Source organism: Staurois parvus, unplaced genomic scaffold (assembly GCF_062004578.1).
Source record: "Staurois parvus isolate SC_StPar_1 unplaced genomic scaffold, SC_StPar_1.0 ptg000249l, whole genome shotgun sequence".
Lineage (NCBI taxonomy): Eukaryota > Metazoa > Chordata > Amphibia > Anura > Ranidae > Staurois > Staurois parvus.
Window position 1 is genome coordinate 11816853 of NW_028318045.1, and position 22239 is coordinate 11839091.

Consider the following 22239-nt stretch of genomic DNA (forward strand, 5'->3'; position numbering starts at 1 on the left):
TGAGGGGCCAGGGTTCGGGGAGATAAATAGGCCCAACACCGTAGTATGAGAAACATCCCCATATCATGATGCTTGCACAACCATGCTTCACTGTCTTCACAGTGTACTGTGGCTTGAATTCAGTGTTTGGGGGTCATCTGACAAACTGTCTCCGCCCACTAGACCCAAAAAGAATAATCTTACTTTCATCAGTCCACAAAATGTTGCGCCATTTCTCTTTAGGCCAGTCAATGTGCTCTTTGGCAAATTGTAACCTCTTCAGCACATTTTTTTGTTTTGCAACAGTGGGACTTTGCGGGGGCTTCTTGCAGATAGCTTGGCTTCACAAAGTGTCTTCTAATTGTAACAGTACTCACAGGTAACTTTAGACCTTCTTTGATCTTCCTGGAGCTGATTGTTGGCTGAGTCCTTGCCATTTAGGCTATTCTTCTATCCATTTGAATGGTAGTTTTTCACTTTCTTCCACGTCTTTCAGGTTTTGGTTGCCATTTTAAAGCATTTGCGATCATTTTAGCTGAGCAGCCTATCATTTTCTGCACTTCTTTATATGTTTTCCCCTCTCCAATCAACTTTTTAATCAAGGTACGCTGTTCTTCTGAACAATGTCTGGAACGACCCATTTTCCTCAGGATTTCAGAGAGAAATGCACTGTAGCCAGTATGTACAACATTTGCTGCCTTCCTTCCTTAAATAAGGGCAATAATTGCCACCTGTTTTTCAAAGAATGAATGACATCACTAATAGAACTCCACACTGCTATTATTTTGAACATGCCCCTTTCAATTAGTGATTCAATTACACAGAATCAGCAGCATGAATGTCATGACTGTTGGGTCTGTTGGATTTCTATTTCTCTACTATACCTGCTAGTAAATTATTTGCCATGTAGAAATATGATTTCTACCAAAAACAGAGATTTATTAGGTTAGTGATGTCTGACTGCTATTATTTTGAACACAACTGTAAATGAAAAAAAACTGACCATTGTAAGTACCCCAATTAGCAGTATATGGTTTGTTCCAACCCTCCAACTGCCACTTTTGCTGGGCAGCCTGATCAGTTTTGAGTTTCATACTGCTTTAATATTGCAGTGGAGTAAAGACAGAATGTATAAGGATTTACAGCCTCGCTGAATTTATGGCAAGATCAACAGTTCTTTTATTGGCACTTTTTGAACCGATATAACAAAGGCTTTCATTGTTTGGGTTTACATACAAATCAATATTTTAGGCATGGTAGTAGTGAACCAAGTGTGCCTTTATTTATATGTAATTGAATAAAGTAAAAAGAATTTAGCATGCTGGGTTGTGGGAATGTTGAGATGCTATCTCCTTTTGAGTCCCCTGTGTAAGATTGTTGTATACCTCGGTTGGGTAGTTTGTAGCTTCATTAAGACCATACTCTTCCACCCTATTCCTTGCCCTTGTTGAAGATATCTTAGCATAACATTTTGTTACCTTTATCTTTTTCATTGATATTTTGCTCTATTCCACCTGTGTTGTGGGACATTATTGTTTACCTTTTGATATTGCAGTTTGCTTATGATTTGTATACTCTGAAAGAATGTAATAAACATGTTGAAACAGAATTTAGCATGCTAACAAACAATAGTTTGAGATGAATGTTACAATATTAATGACAAAGATGTTCTCACTGAACAAGCACTGTAGTCCTATGCTGCTGAATATCATCGTGTCCTTTCTTTAAAACTGATGCTAAACACCTCAGAGCAATTTCCTAGACTAATTATGAGAGACCATTCTGAAACATGCTATTCAAAGCCATTAATTTGTCCTCCTTTATATGCAAGGGGAACGCTAAATCTGTGCCTGTGGTGTAACATAATAACCTTGATGTAAATCTATGCGATCATTTTAGCCACTTAGCCTATATATATGTTAATGTGTTTTCTACATCATATGCATACTGTAGCATTTCCTGACAAGTATATTTTGTCCAGCAGAACTGAGATAACAGTCTCATTTTATCACTTGTATGTTGCCTTAGTTTTCAAGGAGTAGGCAGAGAACGGAGGGAACTAGAAAATGTGGGAAAAAAGAATATTGACTAATCTGATTACACTCAGTAGGGAAAGTTTTTAGTTGTATAATACGCATTGCTGTTCTGCTTAACTGGGTCTCACTTTTACAACCTCAACCGGAATCTGCCAAAAGCTCTTTCCTAAACTCTTATAGGTTTGTTAGTTGATAAAGCTGCATTTTACTCTGTTCCTACAGTAAAAAGTACAAAGAAAACTTTGTAAGACTATCAGTACTAACCTATTCAGCTGCCTATTCATCAAATCTTCATTATTGCAGAATAACGGGCTCCAGAAGAAACCTTAAAGTGGTTCCAAAGGCAGAAGGTTTTTTTTTACCTTGAAGGAGAAGTACAGCTAAAGCTTTTTTGCTTGTACTTCTCCTGTGGATAACAGGAGTGCAGTTAATTCTGCACTCCCGTGACCCAGTTTCAGCTGACAGCGGGTTGAAGTCCGCTGGCGGCTGACATCACACAACCAGTGCAGGCTGGGGAAAGAACCTGACTTCAGAGTCGCGATCCACCCCAGAGTCTGGAGCCACAACTGGCTCAGCCTCTCAGCGAACTGCTGAGAGCCTGAGCCAGCCACTCCCTCCCACTCCACAGCCCAGCGCTTCAGTGAGCCCTATTGAGGGCTGAGCAGACAGCAGTGACTGACAGTCCCGATCTCTGCTCAGAGCGGCTGTGAGAACTCGGCGATCAGCAATTATGTGAACTATAAATAGGAAAAAAAGCCCTACTATTTTAAAGTGGTTCTAAAGGCAGAGAGTTTTTTTACCTTAATGTCGATGGGGGAACCAAAAAGGAGAGGATTGGGGCTGATCTGTGCAAAATCATTGCAAAGAGCAGGTAAGCATAACATGTTTGTTATTATTTTATTTTTTTTAATTGCAACCTTTAGAAACACTTTGATGCATTGTACGTGTGCAGCCCCCAGTTATACTTACACGAGCCCGATCTCTATCCAGTGCTGTGCCTGAGAGCAGTTACTCTCTTCTGTATGTCAATAGACACACACTGCTGCTTGGGCCCGAGCCTGTATGAGTGCCCCTATAGCAAGCACCTTGCTATGGGGGCACTTAGCGGAGGGGGAGGGGGAGCCAGGAGCTTTGGCGGAGGACCTGAAAAGAGGAGTATGAGGGCTGCCCTGTGCAATACAATTGCACAGAGCAGGTAAGTGTAAAAATAATTCTCTTTACAATCACTTTAAATCTGCAACAGATCCCGGATTCCTAACCCCCTACTGTGCTGTGGTTTCATCCAGCAGCCTCTAGATCTGTACAGGATCACAGTGCAAGGCAGGCGATGCAGGCACTGACATTTCAGGAAGAGTCTCATATATATAAATTTTTCCGGGGGCCATAGCTCTGCAAAGAACAAAGATCTGAGGAATGGGTGACAGGCTGGTCAGTATTAAGTCTTCTTTACAACTGTTTTTTAAATTTTTAAATGTAGAAGTCCTGCCTTAGATTAGGTGCTAATGAGATGTTGATATTAGATAGGTTGCAGACAGATGGTAGAGGTTTAGCGCAGAAGCCAGGGAGGTCAAGTGCCTACTAACAGAATGACACTAACTGTGGCCCTTGATGTCATGCAGATTATTTGCTTTTAAAAAGTTTTCGTATTTGGTTGGCAAGTTCACTTTAAGCTGGTGTCTATGTGAGATAATCCACTAGTTATTGGCCCCAGGGTCTTAACCAGCTGTTCTTCTGGTGGGGCATTCATCAGACAGTTTTGAATACTACTAGCCAATGCTATGAAAAGCAATTCACAGTGGATCGTTTTTCAGAGCATGTCTAGGCAACCACTGTCAGGTGCTCAGGGAGCGATCCTGACACTGCCTGAAAGCCTGTTTTTTTATTCTTTTGTTCTGAAGACTAGAACATTATAATGGGGATAATGCATAGTAAAAGTATACATTCAGGTCCATAAATATTGGGACATTGACACAATTCTAACATTTGTGGCTCTATACACCACCACAATGGATTTGAAATGAAACGAACAAGATGTGCTTTAACTGCAGACTGTCAGCTTTAATTTGAGGGTATTTACATCCAAATCAGGTGAACGGTGTAGGAATTACAACAGTTTGCATATGTGCCTCCCACTTGTTAAGGGACCAAAAGTAATGGGACAGAATAATAATCATAAATCAAACTTTCACTTTTTAATACTTGGTTGCAAATCCTTTGCAGTCGATTACAGCCTGAAGTCTGGAACGCATAGACATCACCAGACGCTGGGTTTCATCCCTGGTGATGCTCTGCCAGGCCTTTACTACAACTGTCTTCAGTTCGTGCTTGTTCTTGGGGCATTTTTCCTTCAGTTTTGTCTTCAGCAAGTGAAATGAATGCTCAATCAGATTCAGGTCAGGTGATTGACTTGGCCATTGCATAACATTCCACTTCTTTCCCTTAAAAAACTCTTTGGTTGCTTTTGCAGTATGCTTTGGGTCATTGTCCATCTGCACTGTGAAGCGGCGTCCAATGAGTTCTGAAGCGTTTGGCTGAATATGAGCAGATAATATTGCCCGAAACACTTCAGAATTCATCCTGCTGCTTTTGTCAGCAGTCACATCATCAATAAATACAAGAGAACCAGTTCCATTGGCAGCCATACATGCCCACGCCATGACACTACCACCACCATGCTTCACTGATGAGGTGGTATGCTTAGGATCATGGGCAGTTCCTTTCCTTCTCCATACTCTTCTCTTCCCATCACTCTGGTACAAGTTGATCTTGGTCTCATCTGTCCATAGGATGTTGTTCCAGAACTGTGAAGGCTTTTTTAGATGTCGTTTGGCAAACTCTAATCTGGCCTTCCTGTTTTGAGGCTCACCAATGGTTTCCATCTTGTGGTGAACCCTCTGTATTCACTCTGGTGAAGTCTTCTCTTGATTGTTGACTTTGACACACATACACCTACCTCCTGGAGAGTGTTCTTGATCTGGCCAACTGTTGTGAAGGGTGTTTTCTTCACCAGGGAAAGAATTCTTCGGTCATCCACCACAGTTGTTTTCCGTGGTCTTCCGGGTCTTTTGGTGTTGCTGAGCTCACCGGTGCGTTCCTTCTTTTTTAAGAATGTTCCAAAAAGTTCTTTTAGCCACGCCTAATGTTTTTGCTATCTCTCTGATGGGTTTGTTTTGTTTTTTCAGCCTAAAGATGGCTTGCTTTACTGATAGTGACAGCTCTTTGGATCTCATCTTGAGAGTTGACAGCAACAGATTCCAAATGCAAATAGCACACTTGAAATGAACTCTGGACCTTTTATCTGCTCATTGTAATTGGGATAATGAGGGAATAACCCACAACTGGCCATGGAACAGCTGAGAAGCCAATTGTCCCATTACTTTTGGTCCCTTAACAAGTGGGAGGCACATATGCAAACTGTTGTAATTCCTACACCGTTCACCTGATTTGGATGTAAATACCCTCAAATTAAAGCTGACAGTCTGCAGTTAAAGCACATCTTGTTTGTTTCATTTCAAATCCATTGTGGTGGTGTATAGAGCCAAAAATGTTAGAATTGTGTCGATGTCCCAATATTTATGGACCTGACTGTATACCAAAGGTAGACAAATAAATGAAAACCCAGGACCCATCTTGGAGGCATTTTCAGGATCTAAGGAAAATGTCTTACCATTGACAAAAATAGACATGGTTCAAAAAGGTTAGGTGCTAGCCACCAATAACTTAGTGCAACAACTACATAGCTTCTGGGATGGTCCCAGCCTTGGTGGATATCACCACTGGTGACATGTTGTTAAGAAAGGTAAAAAATAAAGTGTTTTAAAGGACTGGGATACTGAGCACTAGGCATCCTTACGCAGCTCAGAAGGCTTTTTCAGTTTTCCTTCTTTTATCTTTAGAATATCATAATGAGTCAACCAATCATCTTGCTTCATTGGCTAAGGCTATTTGTTGCTCTTTATAATGTGACAAAAGATATTAGCTTTGCTGGCAAAGACTAATCTAATGGTTTATGTCTTTTTTCTCTACAGACGTTGGGAACCATTACTGCAGTGCCAATTAAAGTCCCTCAGGTCAGCTCCTTGCATAGATTGGCAGGACACAGACCAGCAGTGCTACCTCAGGTAAACAGATTGAGTGGTAGAATACCAGCACATGACAATTTAAGCAGTGGGATATGGTCCTAATTTTAAATTTTGTTGTTCACATATAAAGAAGGCTCATTTTCATAGTGCTTATGTTGGGAATTAAAGCAAGTATATTAGCACTTCAAAATGTGTAAGTTATACAGGTATAATGACATGATGCACTTATCACACACTATGTTTGCACACTACAGCTACAAAATCTTCCCCTCTAGTAACTTCTGTGGTTATTTTTTTTCAGTCGCGTTACATTTTGAAAGGAACTTTTGGAAGACCAAACAGTTTCCCTCTTTCATTAACCCTTTCGCTAGCAGGCCCTATGCTCCACATTTAAACTTTGGCGGCCAGACCACATTTGCAATTTTTGTTATTTCTTTATTTTTCCTTAAAGCTTTCAGAGTTTGTTGAAGGCAAAGTGCTACTGATTTTTTATGTGCCACGATAGTTGCACAGATGTTTTTCAAATGTTTCCGCTAAAAGTATACACTAAAATCATTAGCTGCAGACACAAACCCAACATTATTTACAAAATTCCTACTAAATAAAAAACTTAAACTGTATTGAGGTGCTAAATAACAAATATTTGTACATTGTTGTAAACCACTAAAAATCGAAGGTATGCAAAAATGTAAATAAACAACTTCTGATGGTTATCATTTTTTCACTTCCAGCATTTAGAGTTTGTTAAAGACCCCACACACCATACATTTTATGAAAACATAGGATCAGTAGAATAAAAAGAAGATGATACTGATATTGTTGGTCCTGTGATAGTTGCACAAATGTTTATCAAACTATATTTTTTATAAAAATGCATAAAATCATTGTTAGCAGACACAAACACAACATAACTGACAAAATTCCTGCTAAGGCTAGGTTCCCACTGTTGCGGTTTTGTGGCAGCGGACACGGCAGCCCATTCATTGGAATGGGCTGCTGTGCCTGCATTTCCCCCAGAAAAAAGCTGCCTGCAGCATTTTCTATATGCAGCCACAGGGAAATCACATGCTATTTCCCTGCAGTTCCCACACCTGCAAATGCTCTGTCGGGGGCCATTAGGAATGAATGGCAGCCCTGCATGTCTCTACAGAGCAGTATGTTTTGGCTTTGGGTGGTTGCAGGTGCGGGATCAGCTGCGCTACTTTTAACAGTGTGGACCTAGCACAAATCTAAAAGCTAAAACTGTAGTGAGTTAATAAATAACAAATATTTGTAATTAACTTGTGCCTTTTAGCAAAACAGTGCAGATCAAAGGCACTAAAAAAATTGACCGCTTCCACGCCACCCTATAGCAGAAATACTGCTACAGGGCAGCACGGCTGTGCAAAATCACGTATATATTTTGCAGTTCTGGGTAGGGGTCACGTGCATGCCACATGTGTGCCCTACCCGCTCTGCCATTTGAGGCCACGGCTGTCATACAGATCTATGCCCTGTCAGCTCCTGCACACTGCTTTGTATGGCTCTGCACAGCAGAGCCATACAGAGCAGTGTGCTTACAGTGTAAAGCACACACACAGTTAACCCTTTGATCATCACAGATGTTAACCCCTTCCTGCTCAGTGCCATTAGTACAGTGTCAGTGCTTTTTAATTAGCATTGATCACTGTATTGGTGTCACTGGGGATGTCAGTGACACTAAGTCAGTTCCCCCCCAGTGTCAGAATACCCACCGCAGTCCTGCCATAAGCCACTGATCACCGTCATTACTAGTGAAAAAAAAAATTCCATTATATATACCACCATTTGTAAACGCTATAACGTTCACGTAAAGACATGTAGCAGAATACATTTTGGCCTAAATTTATGACAAAATTTTTTACTTGACAGCAAAAAGTAAAAAGTTTTTTTTTCAAAATTGTAGGTCTTTTTTTGTTTATAGCACAAAAAATAAAAATGCGGAGACAATCAAGTACCACTGAAAGAAAGCTCTATTTGTGGGAAAAAAAGGACGTAAATTTAATTTGGGTGCAGCGTTGGATGACTGCGCAATTGTCAGTTAAAGTAGTGCAGCGCCGCAGCGCAAAAATTGGCCTGGTCAGGAAGGGGGGTAAATCCTCTGGAGGGCAAGTGGTTAAAATGCATCATAACAATGAACTGCAGTGCTCGTGTACAATGCAAACCAGTGCATATGGTTTATGTGCATCATAATGCATGTCCACTGATGTGGATAAGCTTTTAGGGTGTTGGTGTACTGCAGTGCACCAACACACGTAACGTTTTTTACTACTATGAATACATATAACAGGTGTGCTATCCTTTAAAAATCAGTATAGATAAATAGCCCCATTCAACACATTGAAACAAAATATTCGAAAATTCTGCATACAGTGCAAACCATGGTCAGCAAAAAACCTCCCACACCATGTAATACTGCTTTACTAACTTACATTTAATAAAAGAAAATAACTCAAAAAGAGACTGGGCAAGTAAGGCACTGTGGCTGGTGGGTGTGAGGACATCACAGGCCAGGCTTCGCCCAACTTGTTTTGCCACAAAGAGTACATCAGGGAAAGAGAGCTTTCTTCCTTGATGATGTCCTCTTTGTGACGAAAAGAGGATGATGGTGTAGTAGGATCTTTTGCTGACCGTGGTTGTGGAGTTGCTGCAGATCTCTTATAATTTAAAGTTCATATTTATTTATATAGTAAAGAGTTTGGAAACATCACTAGCGTGATACACTATAGCTGGCACCTGAATGGAGTGTGTTTTGGCAAATCACATTTTTTGTGAACAAGAGCTGTGTGATCTCACTTATAACTCTATTTTATTTATTCACATTTATAGGGTTATGCGACAGTTGGTTTGCACTGTATGTATTTGAAGAATTTTCTATTTATCTGAACTGTTTGTATACAGCCATGGGTAGCAGCCTGTAGAAATCAATGACAGGCTGACAGAAGCTGTAGCTGTATGCATGTAACCGCACATCCAAGTGCATACATGCATATAGAGATTTAGGACCTGTCCAGTTTGCATCCAGGATGAGAAATTGCATGCATACAGCCACGGTGTCACTGAAGTGATAGCAGAAGGGGGTATGCAGCTGTCATTTACTGATCTGGCCAGCTGGAAGAAGTTCTCTGCCTCCATATGATATGTGTCGGTTGCAGCGAAAGGGTTAAAACACTCTTTGCCAGAGCCTACTTGGTTACACTAAACACCTGGAAATCAGTGTTTAGATTGAAGACATCCTCTGCCCCATCCATTTCTAGAGTGCCCTTTTATATCTTAATAAATTGGCTCATAGTATGTGAGTTGAATTGTAATTTCAGAGGCATATACAGACATAGGGTTCAATTCATAAAGCTTTACCACAATGATAAGGATCTTTATTTACAAAAAAGTGACAGTTATATTCTGCCGAGTCCAATGCAATTTAAACAGTTAGTCACATGGCTGAATATAAAGATCTTTATCCTTGTGTAAAGTTTGATTTGAGCCTAGAAATGTTTTATACTATGTTGGGTATGGTTCATATAACACCATTTATATTATTTAGGCAGAGGTAAAAGCTCTGGAGATTGCCTTCCTTTTTGAATAGATGTCACAGATCACTAGAATGATCTTCTTTGCTGTGTAGCAGACCATTCCTACTGTAAAAGCTGAAAAATTGGACTTCTTTTGGACTGGTTGCTATCGGCCATGGTTTAGTAAGGAGTCCTCTACAGCCGTGGCCAAACATTTTGAGAATGACACAAATATTAATTTTCACAAAGTCTGCTGCCTCAGTTTTTATGATGGCAGCTTACATATACTCCATGTTATGAAGAGTGATCAGATGAATTGCAATTGATTGCAAAGTCCCTCTTTGCCATGAAAATGATTTTAATCCCCAAAAAAACATTTCCATTGCATTTCAGCCCTGCCAAAAAAGGACCAGCTGACATCATGTCAGTGATTCTCTCGTTAATACGGGTATCAGTATTGGGTATCAGTATTGATGAGGACAAGACTGGAGATCACTCTATCATGCTGATTGAGTTAGAATAACAGACTAAAAGCTTTAAAAGGAGGGTAGTGCTTGAAATCATTGTTTATCCTCTGTTAACCATGGTTACCTGCAAGGAAACACGTGCAGACATCATTGCTTTGCACAAAAAGGGATTCACAGGCAAGGGTATTGCTGTTACTGAGATTGCACATAAATCAACCATTTATCGGATCATCACGAACTTCAAGGAGAGAGGTTCAATTGTTGTGAATAAGGCGCCCAAGAAAGTCCAGCAAGCAGCAGGACAAACTCCTAAAGTTGATTTAACTGTGGGATCGGGGCACCACCAGTGCAGAGCTTGCTCAGGAATGGCAGCAGGCAGGTCTGAGTGCATCTGCATGCACAGTGAGGTGAAGACTTTGGGAGGATGGCCTAGTGTCAAGAAGGGCAGCAAAGAAGCCACCTCACTCCAGTAAAAACATCCGGGACAGACTGATATTCTGCAAAAGGTACAGGGATTGGACTGCTGAGGACTGGGATAAAGTAATTTTCTCTGATGAATGCCCTTTCTGATTGTTTGAGGCATCCGGAAAAAACCTTGTCAGGGGAAGAAAAAGGTGAGCTCTACCATCAGCCCTATGTCATGCCAACAGTAAAGCATCTTGAGACTATCCATATGTGGGCTCACTCACAATTTTGTCTAAGAACACAGCCAAGAATAAAGAATGGCACAAAAACTTCCTCCAAGACCAACTTCTCCTATCCATCCAAGAACAGTTTGGTGACAATGCCTTTTCCAGCATGATGGAGCACCTTGCCATAAGGCAAAAGTGATAACTAAGTGGCTTGGGGAACGAAGCATCAAAATTTTGAGTCCATGGCCAGGAAACTCCCCAGACCTTAATCTCATGCCAGGGCAAATTGCAGAGGTCTTGAAAAAGAAGGGTCAACACTGCAAATAGTAACTCTTTGCATAAACGTAATGTAATTGTCAGGAAAAGCCTTTGACACTTCTGAAATGCCTATAATCATACTTCAGTATACCATAGTAACATCCAAGAAAAAGGTCTAAAAACACTGAAGCAGCAGACTTTGTGAAAATTAATATTTGTGTCATTCTCAAAATTTTTGGCCAGGGCTGTACATAAATTAACTAAGCTCATCACTTAAAGTTGGCTATACACAGATCAAATTTTATTCGGTTTTTGCTGAATCCACCAAAATTTGAGCTGTGATTGGCACCACCCACCTCAACAAACTTTGAAAAATCAAACAAGCCAGGTGGAAAATTGTTGGCCAAACAGAGACTGCATCGAATCAAATGTAGTCACTGTTAGGATGATCAAGCAGCCACTGGTGTTGCAGCTGCTTGAATGTAATATCCAGCAGTGGTCTTTACTGAATCCATGTTGTATAGTGTGGCTGGAGGAACCTATTAAGATTTTTCTCATTCATCCCACAGGCTGAACAAGAGAAATCTGTACATATATATCTGGTCTATTAAAAGCCCTTCTTCTCCCACAGCTGAATGTGATCTTTAAAGCTGACAGTCTGACTTGCTGCAGGGATCCCTAAGACCTGCAATCGTTGTGGATAGTGTGATGCCCATAAAAATTCAGAAGAGCAAGGATGATTTTTCTTGTTTGCATGTTTTTTTTGCTAGTGGCTTTTTTAATTATGTTCTTGGCTGAAGGGAGCTCTTTACTTTACAATAATAACACTGATCGTATAGAAGGAATACAGGGAGATGCTTTACTCTCATTGGTTGTCTGCTTCACTCGAGCCCCTACACAGAGGTGAATGGAGCCCTGCACATAATTGCCAGGTGTATTCCATTAGAATTCAAATTAACGTGTGTAGACAATTATTACTTAGGCTTCTCATTTAAGCAGTCAACCACTTAAGCAGATTCACAAGGACAAGAGCTGCAAGTATCATAATGACATGCTTGCCAACACTGCAAATCGTTCTAACAAAGACTGCAGTTTAATCAAGAATTAACAGTTTAAAACAAATGCATCAATAGCACGCTTCTACAACAGCTAGGTTGACATTAATGATTAAAATTACTAAAAGGTAACCACCAGACCTGCTTAGTCTGATCATAGGTATATTAAATATAATAATTTATATTTTAGAATGCAGCTATTATGCTTTTTTCTGTTTTTAACATTTCTTTTTATATGCCAACCTAGGATTGATATTATGGCCTCATTCACATATGCATTCCTTTGAGAATACTATTCTGAAGAGCAGTGTGTACAACAGACATTTAGAATGCACTTCGTAATTGTTGAACAGCTTTTGTGGAAACCTGTCCCTGTCCTCTACTTTAAAGTAGCAGTAAAGTCAAGAGTTTGACTTTACCCTTCAGATAAGACTATAAAAAAAAAATCTTACCTGTAGGTGCCTTTAAAACAGATTGAATTTGCGTTTTTTAGTAAATAACAGCATGGGCTTAAGCATAGAGTGCTGTGCCACTATGAAGATTCCCAGTGACATCATCGCAGCCTGGCCATTCATATAGCCAGAAAGAACAATGATGGAAGCAGCGGGCGAAGATGGTAGAGCTGGAAGTGGTGACTGGAGAACTCTGTAAGGTACAGTAAGGCCTCCATAGTGTACTAGAATGCAGTCCATACTGGCACATTATGGTATGAGCCTGCAGGGGGCCAATGTATTTGTGTATATATATATATATATATATATATATATATATAAAATATATATATATATATATATATATATAAAATATATACAGTATATATATATTAAAGGGTTAGTTCACCTTTTTCACATTTAAAATATCCCCATGTAATTTCAGTACATCTATATGCAGTCCCTCATTTTGTAAAAGAATGCTTACTTTTCAAGCTGCTTCTTCCATTGCCTTCCCCTCTCTGTCTTGAGGATAGCAGGACAAACCGAGCATAGGATGCACAGCTCTGGCAACTCAAAAATGAGCATTCAGCTTCCTTCCCTACCCATACATGGCAGTCAGCTCTATCTTGCAGCTCAGCCTTCTGTGAGAGTGAAAGAGAGTGGATTGTGCATGCATGGATAGTAAACAGAGCCGAGTGCCCATTCATGAGTTGCCTAGGCCAAACATCCAACACTTGATACACCCTGCCATCTGCAGAATGCAGAGGGGAAGTCGATGGAATAGGTAGCTTGAGACATAAGCATTCTTTTATAAAATGGAGGACTGCATATTAATTTTCCGTGGAAGCTGTAATGCAGCTGAAGTGTGGTTTTATGGCTTTTAGAAAGCAGATCAAAGCTTTTATAATACTTTGTAAATGTTTGCTTTTCATACTAGTGTTTACAGTCTAATACCTGTCTAAACTTGGCCTATCAAAGTGAGGCCTAAATCTTATGAAGATTGTTTGAGGCTTATTCTGTAAGACAGTAAAATGTGTAGATAATAATCTCAACCAAATGGGGTCATTTTACTATCTGGCCAGTGAAAGATTAATTATGAATGGTTTATATGGGTTACTGAACTTTTTGCTTAATTTTTGCTTCTTGCACTTTCTCATTACATAAGCCTGATGGTACTTGAAGGTACACTAAAGCAACACCAGAAAAGCTTTTGAACAGTAAAGAAACAGAGTTATCTGTGAGGTGTTCTGATAATCAGGTTCATGCCATTTGTCTCATCCTTTGTTAAAGGAAATCTGTGGTCACAACATACACTTTTATTTTGTAACTTCAGCACTGTAACAGCAATACAACTAGTTATTTTTGACAATCCAATATAATCGTGGAAAATGTTATCTCATGTTGTGAGTTCTGACTTTCTGCTGGCCATCTCTTTCCACATCTTCATGAATTTGCATGCTTTGCAGCTTCTCCTCTGCTGTTTACTTTGAATTTCTAAGGGATACCTATCCCATGGTACCTTGCTGCCTGCAAGCAGTGATTCCTGTGCTGACTCTGCCTCCTAAAACTCCTCCTTTCAGCAACTCTGTAGTTCAGAAGGCAGGCTCTGTGCTATATGTGACACAGCAGTTCCTACTCACAGGGTATAGTGAATACCTGTCAAAGAATCCAAGGCAGTAAATGTGTGGGGATCTTCACAAAGTAAGTTTACAAACTTCATGATCATTCAGATTAATAGGAGTAGGCTAGCTATAGTTGAAATACAATGTGGAAATGAATATAAGTTTGCATTTTGACAATAGATACGCTTTAAAGATCTTGAGGGGTTTACTAATATGGAGGAACTGGAAATGTGTGGTATACAGGACTACTTCATGTTAAAACAGGGATATGACTCACTTAAACAGGGTCGACTTTGCACTTTTAATAATTAATTGTACCACCTAGATTCCACTAGATTAGGGAATGCTTGGGCTTGCAATGGCACTGCAAGGGTTAAGTGCTCCCTTCAGTACCCTTTTTTCCGTGTCCCTGCAGTTGGGCTTTGAAGCTCTTTTACTGTTGAAGATTATGTAAATAGTTTAAATTTCATAGTCTGGACACAGCTGAAATTTAGAAGGCAACTCCAGCCAAAGAAAACTAATATGTAATTGAAGTCAAATGTGTATACCTTTTTATTCATCCACATTTGCTTTGTTATACGTCTTCCTAACACTTTTAACTGCTTGAGATTCTGCAGTTTGTGATATGGACCCTATCTATTATTACTAATGATGGCATGTGGCAATTCACTATAGACAGATTTAGGGCAATTAGGCAAACTGAGCTGAGCAATTTTATTGTAATTTTTTAAATCAATATATTAAGGCACTAAAGGTTGTGTTTGTATATTTGCCCAGTGTTCTTCAGTAGCCAGATTGCTACTGTGTATAGCATAACACCAGCATGTCGAATTTCTCTTACCTAATGAAATTTCTGTGAAATGAAACTGCAGCATTTGCGTGTGAGTTAGTTGTTTCTGCAGCTCATCGGTTCTGTTGTCACATTTTACACTCTGGTTTTATTGAAGAAAGGCATTTGGGGTATTGACATGAAACACACATCCTGTGGGCATGGCTCTCCTAGGATTCTGCCGATAGTACACAGAAAATCTTGTGCTTTTGCCTGCTTCATTAATTCACCAGCACGGCACTGCCTGGCCAGAAAAGACACAGTTTCTGTGACACCACTCTGACAGACTTTTAAACCCTTCCAGTCCATCAGAGCTAGTAGATGCCAAGGCGAACCTATAAAATTATAAACACTTCATTTTTCTGCATCACTGGCTGGATTCACATAAAGGTTTCACACAGGGCTCTGTTTAATACTTCCATAAAAAAGATTACGACTAGTTAATGCAATTGTGGATAGGATAGTGATAGGTCAGTGTAACTTACGGACTGGGTGTTATTATGCTGTTACTGTATATGGAGGTTTCCACAACTGGGCGTTTTTAAACTATATCTTTAACCTTGGATAAGGTTGGGAATGTCTAATATCTGTTTGTTTTTTTCTTGCCATTTGTGTACCATTGGGGAGTTTTTACTTCACATATTATCTTTTAGACAGAACATAAAGTATAAGGAAATCTCTCTAAAGTGAGGAAAAATCCCCTTAGATAGTTGACACCAGATTAGGTGTCCCTATTGTAAGATTTTATGAAAAGTGCTGTGTAAATTGTCTGTGCTGTATAATTATAGGTAATAATGAAATAAACACAAAATGTTGTTTTTCCAACACTGTTAGTTCTGGTGACAGTGGTTAAATATAAAGGATACATTCTCCCAGCAGTGAAAAAAAACAATACAAATCTTGTATTGGGTGAAAGGATGAGAGTGCTAGGCCATAGGGATATCCAGATATAGATTTTATTTGGTTATTTTTAAGAGTTTACACCCATGGCGTTTCAGGGATTGTCTGGCTGCCAAACAACTTAATGAGCAAACATAACAGCATGAAAACTCGGGAATACTTACTCGTCCACATTCCACTCACACAATGAAATTAAGCCCTGATGAAGGGGGATCTGTACATTCAACTTCTGAAAGGTGTTGGCTGTCATCTCTTACAAAACCCTTTTATGGTGACAAAACTTAATATTTGGACCCATGCCTTTTGTCCCTGTCTTTCAAGTCATCACATACCCTCTAATTTCCTTATTCATCTGAGAACAAAGAACTAGGGGAAGAGAAACCGTTGTACACTGAACTTCCCAGGACATGTCAACAGATGTCTGATCACTGGAGGAGAGCACACTGAGTGTCCTGCACAGCTAGAGAACTGACCACACTTTTCTCTCACACCTAGTGTGGTCAGTTTTTAAATATGAAACTGTCAGGAACACCAGGGATTTCACACAAAGTAAGCAATACAAATAGAACAGGATGCTTTTTTCATACAAGTACATGATACAGCAGGCATACAGCAGGCACATAACAGGAATACGAAATGTTGGGTTCACATACTCTTTAAATATACATTTTTATATTTTCATATTCCAGTCAGTAGAGCTGTAATCTACTTTTCAAACACATTTTACCTGACTGTACTTACAGATTTGTAGAAAGAAGCTCGTTTGGTATAATTATTTGGTTTGTTCTTATGCTGTATGTGTCTCTTTGTTTGTTTGCAGGTTAGGCCAAAGACCCTGATTCCAGACAGTCTCCCCATCTCCTCGTGTAGAGACCAGCCTTCAAAGCAGCCCACTACATTTCAAAAGGCCACAGTGGTCAGCATCAAAAACCCCAGCCCAGCTCTCCCAACTGCCAACAATACCGTCAGCCACCTCCAGGCTTCCAGTGGCCAGTCGCAGAGCTCCACAGAACCTACCATCTCCTCCCCTCTGAGTAGCGGAGGAGTGGCCTACGCCATTATATCAACATCACCCAGCAATGCAAACCCAATCAACACCAGCACTGTGTCTGTGGTTAATGATGGTATCAAAGTTCAGCCCCTCCTTATTAGTGCTGACAGCAAGGTAGGTGAAAATAAGCTTTTAGACCTGTTCTTCAAAAGTGAAAAACTTTCATGACCGTGAACCCACATCAGCCAGTCCGTGGTTTACATTTCTTTGAGTAAACATCAAAACCTGATTGGTCACAGTGAGTTTCCACACCTCCCTGAGTAGCTAGCTGTTTATAATGATAAAGCATTACAGCATTTACAATAAATTTCTATAGCTTTTCTTGTTTTATTATTTAGTAAATTGATTTTTGATTAAAAATAACTATCTACCTCTTTTCAGCATTGCCACTGCTTGTGAGCATGTTCAAGAAAATGTGTCTATAGTTCACTATGCTGTTCTCAGATCTGAATGGCCTGGGCAGTGGGTGGGACCAGTCTGCCCTGCCATGCATGACAATGACAAAATGCATCTTTATATTTCTTCCACAACTGTTAAACTTTCCAGCCAAATGCAGAATCCTAAATTTCCTGTGATGAGGTTACAACGCTACACCACCACTTCCAATTGTTGTGCAGCTTTGTTGCCCTTATGTGGGCTGTGCCATCAAGGTGATGGGCTGATGCAGCTGGAGGTGTGTCTGTCAGCATTAACCACCAAAAATAGACAAGTTCGTACCATGTCAATCAGAAGCTAGCCACGTATACAGTAGCTCAGCCATCATGGTTTGTCTCTTTCAGCCCTTTTTCCACATGTATAGAGCCTTTCAGCTAGCAACTCCCAGGAGTAGAAAATGTCAGTTGGTGGGGGGGGGGGGGGATAGTGTCCAATCTTTGGTGTCAGTGGAAGGAATAGTGCCCCATCATTGGTGTCAGTGGGAGAAATAGTGCCCCATCATTTGTGTCAGTGTAAGAAATGTGGTGTCCCACCATTGGTATCACCAGGAGGAATAGTGCCTCATTATTGGTATAAGTGGGAGAAATAGTTCCCCATCATTTGTGTCAGTGGGAGGAATAGTGCCACATCATTGGTGTCAGTGGGAGGAATAGAACCCCTTAATTGGTGTCAGTGGAAGGAATGTGGTGTCCCACCATTGGTGTCAGTGGGAGGAATAGTGCCTCATCATTGGTTTCAGTGGGAGGAATAGTGCCTCCTCATTGGTGTCAGTGGGAGGAATAGTACCCCATCATTGTCAGTGGAAGGAATTGTACCCCATCTTTGGTGTCAGTGGAAGGAGTGTGATGTTCCATTATTGGTGTCAGTGGAGGAATCATGTCTCATTATTGGTGTCAGTGGTAGGAATAGTGCCACATCATTGGGGTCAGTGGGAGGAATAGTGCCTCATCATTGGGGTCAGTGGGAGGAATAGTGCCTCATCATTGGGAGGAATAGTGCCTCATCATTGGGAGGAATAGTGCCTCATCATTGGGGTCAGTGGGAGGAATAGTGCCTCATCATTGGGGCCAGTGGGAGGAATAGTGCCTCATCGTTGGTGTCAGTGGGAGGAGTAGTACTCCATCATTGGTGTCAGTGGAAGGAATAGTTCTTCATCATTGGTGTCAGTGGGAGAAGTAGTGCCCCATCGTAGGTGTCAGTGGGAGGAATAGTGCCCCATCATAGTTGTCAGTGGGAGGAATAGTGCCTCATCATTTGTGTCAGTGGGAGGAATAGTGCCTCAGCATTGGTGTCAGTGTCAGTGGTAGTAACTATGCCCCATTGTTGCTGACAGTGGGAGGAATAATGGCCCAAGGGCCAGATAAAAGCAAACAAAGGGCCACATTTGGCCCCTGGGCCGCAGCTTGGAGACCACTGGTATATTGTGAAAGCAAGTATCAAACAACTTAACCGGATTTGTTTGATAATTGTCTGTAAAAATGAGGTAACACTTATGAAATATTTATGTTTCCCCATGGTTTAGCTTTACTTGACCAGTAAGGACCTATTGCAAGTCACTTTACTCTTGTTAAACAGACAACATATTTGTTTATAGGTAATCATCATACAACCTCAAGTTCAGAGCCAACCAGAGATCAAGATAGAAAGCAAGAAGCCTTGTGAAGGACTGCCTCAGGGACCCCCAGCTACCAAAAAGAAAAAGGAGGAAAATCCTGAGGTATAAAAATTCTCATCACATAAAAACTGATTACAGTAGAAAGTTCCTTAACCACTAAAGACCGCCTGCCGCAGATTTACTGCAGCAGAGTGGTCCCGCTGCACCAGATCACATACATGTTCCAGCTTTTCCGGGTAGGGGGGGCGCAAGCATGCATGCCCACCGCCCCGGCTGTGCTGTCATTCTCTACAGCATAAGCAGATCAGGAGGTTGTGGACAATAATAAATGCCTGGGATCCGCTGATCGAATGAAGGAATGAACGAATGAACGAAGAGAGCCCTGTGTTGTAAACAGCACAACAGTGCAGCGATGTGGCTGCTTTTTTTCTCCCTGCAAAATAGGGAGTATAACAGTCACATTGCTTAGTAAAAGCAGCACACTTTACACATATTAGGCACACAGGTAACCTCTTCTCAGCCAGTGTCAATAGTACAGTAAAAGTGTATATTAGCACTGATCAATGTATTAGTGTCACTGGTGATGTCAGTATCATGTAGTCAGTTAGTGTCAGATTGCCTGCCGCACTATCACAGTTCCACTATAAGTCACTGATCACCGCCAGTACAAGTATTAATACATGCAAACCAAATAATATAGATTTTTTTTTTACCAGAGACATGTAGCAGAACATTTTGGCCTACATTTTTGAAGAATTTTTTTTTTCTATTGCTTTCTATGTTTTATAGCAGAATGTAAAAAAAGGAAAAAAATATGTGCATATATATATATATATATATATATATATATATATATATATATATATATATATATATATATATATTAAATTTTCAGTCTTTTCTATAGTAAAAAAATTTAAAAACCCAGTTGTGATCAAATACACCAAAAAAACTCTGTTTGTGTGAAATAAATTATATAAATTTAATTTGGGAACAGTGTTGCATGAATTTCCATGAACCATGTAATTTCCAGCTAAAATAGCACAGAGCCAAATAGTAAAAATAAAGGCCTCGTCATGAAGGGGGAAAAACCTTCCGGAGCTTAATTGGTTAAAGGAGAAGTGTGGGAATGGAAAAAAAACAAACATCCAAACTCACCTCCATGCTGCAGCATTGGCATGATGCTGCAGCTGACCGCTGATCGCTGTCAGTCACTGCTCTATGCTCTGCCCCTCCAGCACTCACTGGAGCACCAGACTTGGAAGATGGTGGAAGCAGCTGCACATGCTACTACATACATACTACTCTTTTAACTGTATAAGACTACAATACGTACTGTCCCTTGTCACAAACCTGAATAATTACAACAAAACGTTGTATGCAGATCACAACTTTCCAGTAAAAGTAGTTTAGCATTGCCCCCTTTCCCCTCCTAAACCTACAAAGTATTCATTTAACAGAATGGGGGAGGATTTCATTCAATATGCAAGTGTAGAATCCAAACGCACCAAATTACCATATTGGTGATCCTCATCCTCGGTGTGCTGGTGACATTTTCCCTTGAGGATTTCATTCAATAGACTCATGAGTTTAGTGGTGAGGTCACATTTGACTTTGTTAAATAGATGCAGTATATCTTTTGATCTTCTGATTATTTTTACTCAAGCACTACTTATGCATTTTCCACTACATGCAAAGTCTGAATTGTCCAGGTTTGTTACAGTTACTTAATTAAATGGGACTTCTGGGTACAGAGAAATTTGACCTTCTCCATGTGATGGCACTCAGACTTGAGCAGCCAGTTGCCAAGCCCTAACAGTGTCACATAGGGACAAGCATGAAAATCATCCACCCAGGTAAACTCCAATGTCATCTGACACCAACAGCTTAAAGTGATTCTAAGGGCTTTGTTATTTTTTCGTAAAAAAAATAAATAACATGTCTATACTTACCTGCTGTGTGCAGTGGTTTTGCACAGGGCAGCCTGGATCCTGCTCTTCTCGGGCCCCCCGCAGGCTCTCCTGGCCCCTCCCTCCTGTCAGGTGCCCCCACAGCAAGAAGCTTTCTATGGGGGCACCCGCTGCTCTGTGTGTCCATTCACATACGGGACCGTGTCTCGGCCCCTCCACCTCTGTCTTCTCATTGTCTCATTGGCTGTGATTGACACAACAGAAGGAGTCCTGGAATAACTGAGACTCCAGTGCACATCGCTGGATCGTGAGGGGGCTTAGGTGAATATTGGGGACGGGGGGCTGGAGGGGATGCTGCACACCGAAGGGTTTTTACATTCATGCATGAAAGTAAAAAACCTTGAGCCTTTAGAACCAGTTTAACCAGGGTGGACTTATACTGCAGGGAGGCAGCAAGGTGTCATAGATCGATTAATATACTTTGATGGGGGGTTGACCATCAGGAGGCACTGTCAATTTACCCTAAATAGGCAAAGTGATAATATCTCTTAACGACTTAATAAAGTTTACATTGCACTATGTTTGTACATGTTCCAAATAAACTTATTAAGTATTGTTAGTTTCAATTGGCTGTGTATCTAAATGTGACTCCATGCCTTATCTTCTGTACAAGAATCTGTAATGTTGCAGTAATCAAAGTATACTCTCATCTTTATTTTTATTTTCTTTTACCTAGAAAATTGCCTTCATGGTAGCATTAGGACTAGTTACAACAGAACACTTGGAAGGTAAGTTCAATTGAACCCTGTAAATTATAAACTACGAATGCTAAAATGTTTACAGTTCAGACTGCTTTATCTGTAGTCATGTTAGTATGTATGAATTCAAAAGGAGTCTGACTTCCACTGCTGCATTTTCCATAATACAGATTAAATACAAAGTCCAAGAGCCCTATGTGTAATTACAGACACAGGTGTACAGATGTGGGAGCTGCTGTGCTGAGGTCTGTCCACTCTAATCTCTACGAGATGATAAAGGAATTCATTGAGTAATTCGGTCACTATCAGGCATCCAAAACTAACTTAATTTAGGATGAACAGACTTTTTAAAGTAGTACTGGTAGCAAAAGTTATCAAAACATTAAAAATACACCGTTTAAATGCTGCACATCCTAAAGGCCCTTTGGAATCCTCCATATTATTCTTCACAAAGGCACAGAAGCCACTTACTACTGCTACAGCTTCATTACAGTTTGTGATACCATTTTGTTGGTTTGTCCCTATGTTGAGCTAGTTCCCTCTTCCTGTATGAGATGCTGTCCCACAACTGACAAAAGCGGCTTAGTCCCAGTCTTATGCAGATGAATAGCTGCGGACTTCTACTTATTTATGTTTTGAGCTTGTG

General features: G+C 40.4%; 1 protein-coding gene across 4 annotated transcripts in view; it reads left to right on the forward strand.

Moving 5' to 3' along the window:
- The window catches only part of PHF21B (PHD finger protein 21B), a 192844-nt gene that overhangs the window by 130906 nt on the left and 39699 nt on the right, over positions 1-22239 (forward strand). For all 4 annotated transcript variants that reach the window (XM_089680777.1, XM_089680780.1, XM_089680778.1 and 1 more), the window contains exons 3-6: positions 6044-6136; positions 16645-16989; positions 18905-19027; positions 21572-21623. In XM_089680777.1, coding sequence (XP_089536903.1) covers positions 6044-6136; positions 16645-16989; positions 18905-19027; positions 21572-21623 — 613 coding nt within the window. The remainder of the gene's footprint in view (positions 1-6043; positions 6137-16644; positions 16990-18904; positions 19028-21571; positions 21624-22239) is intronic.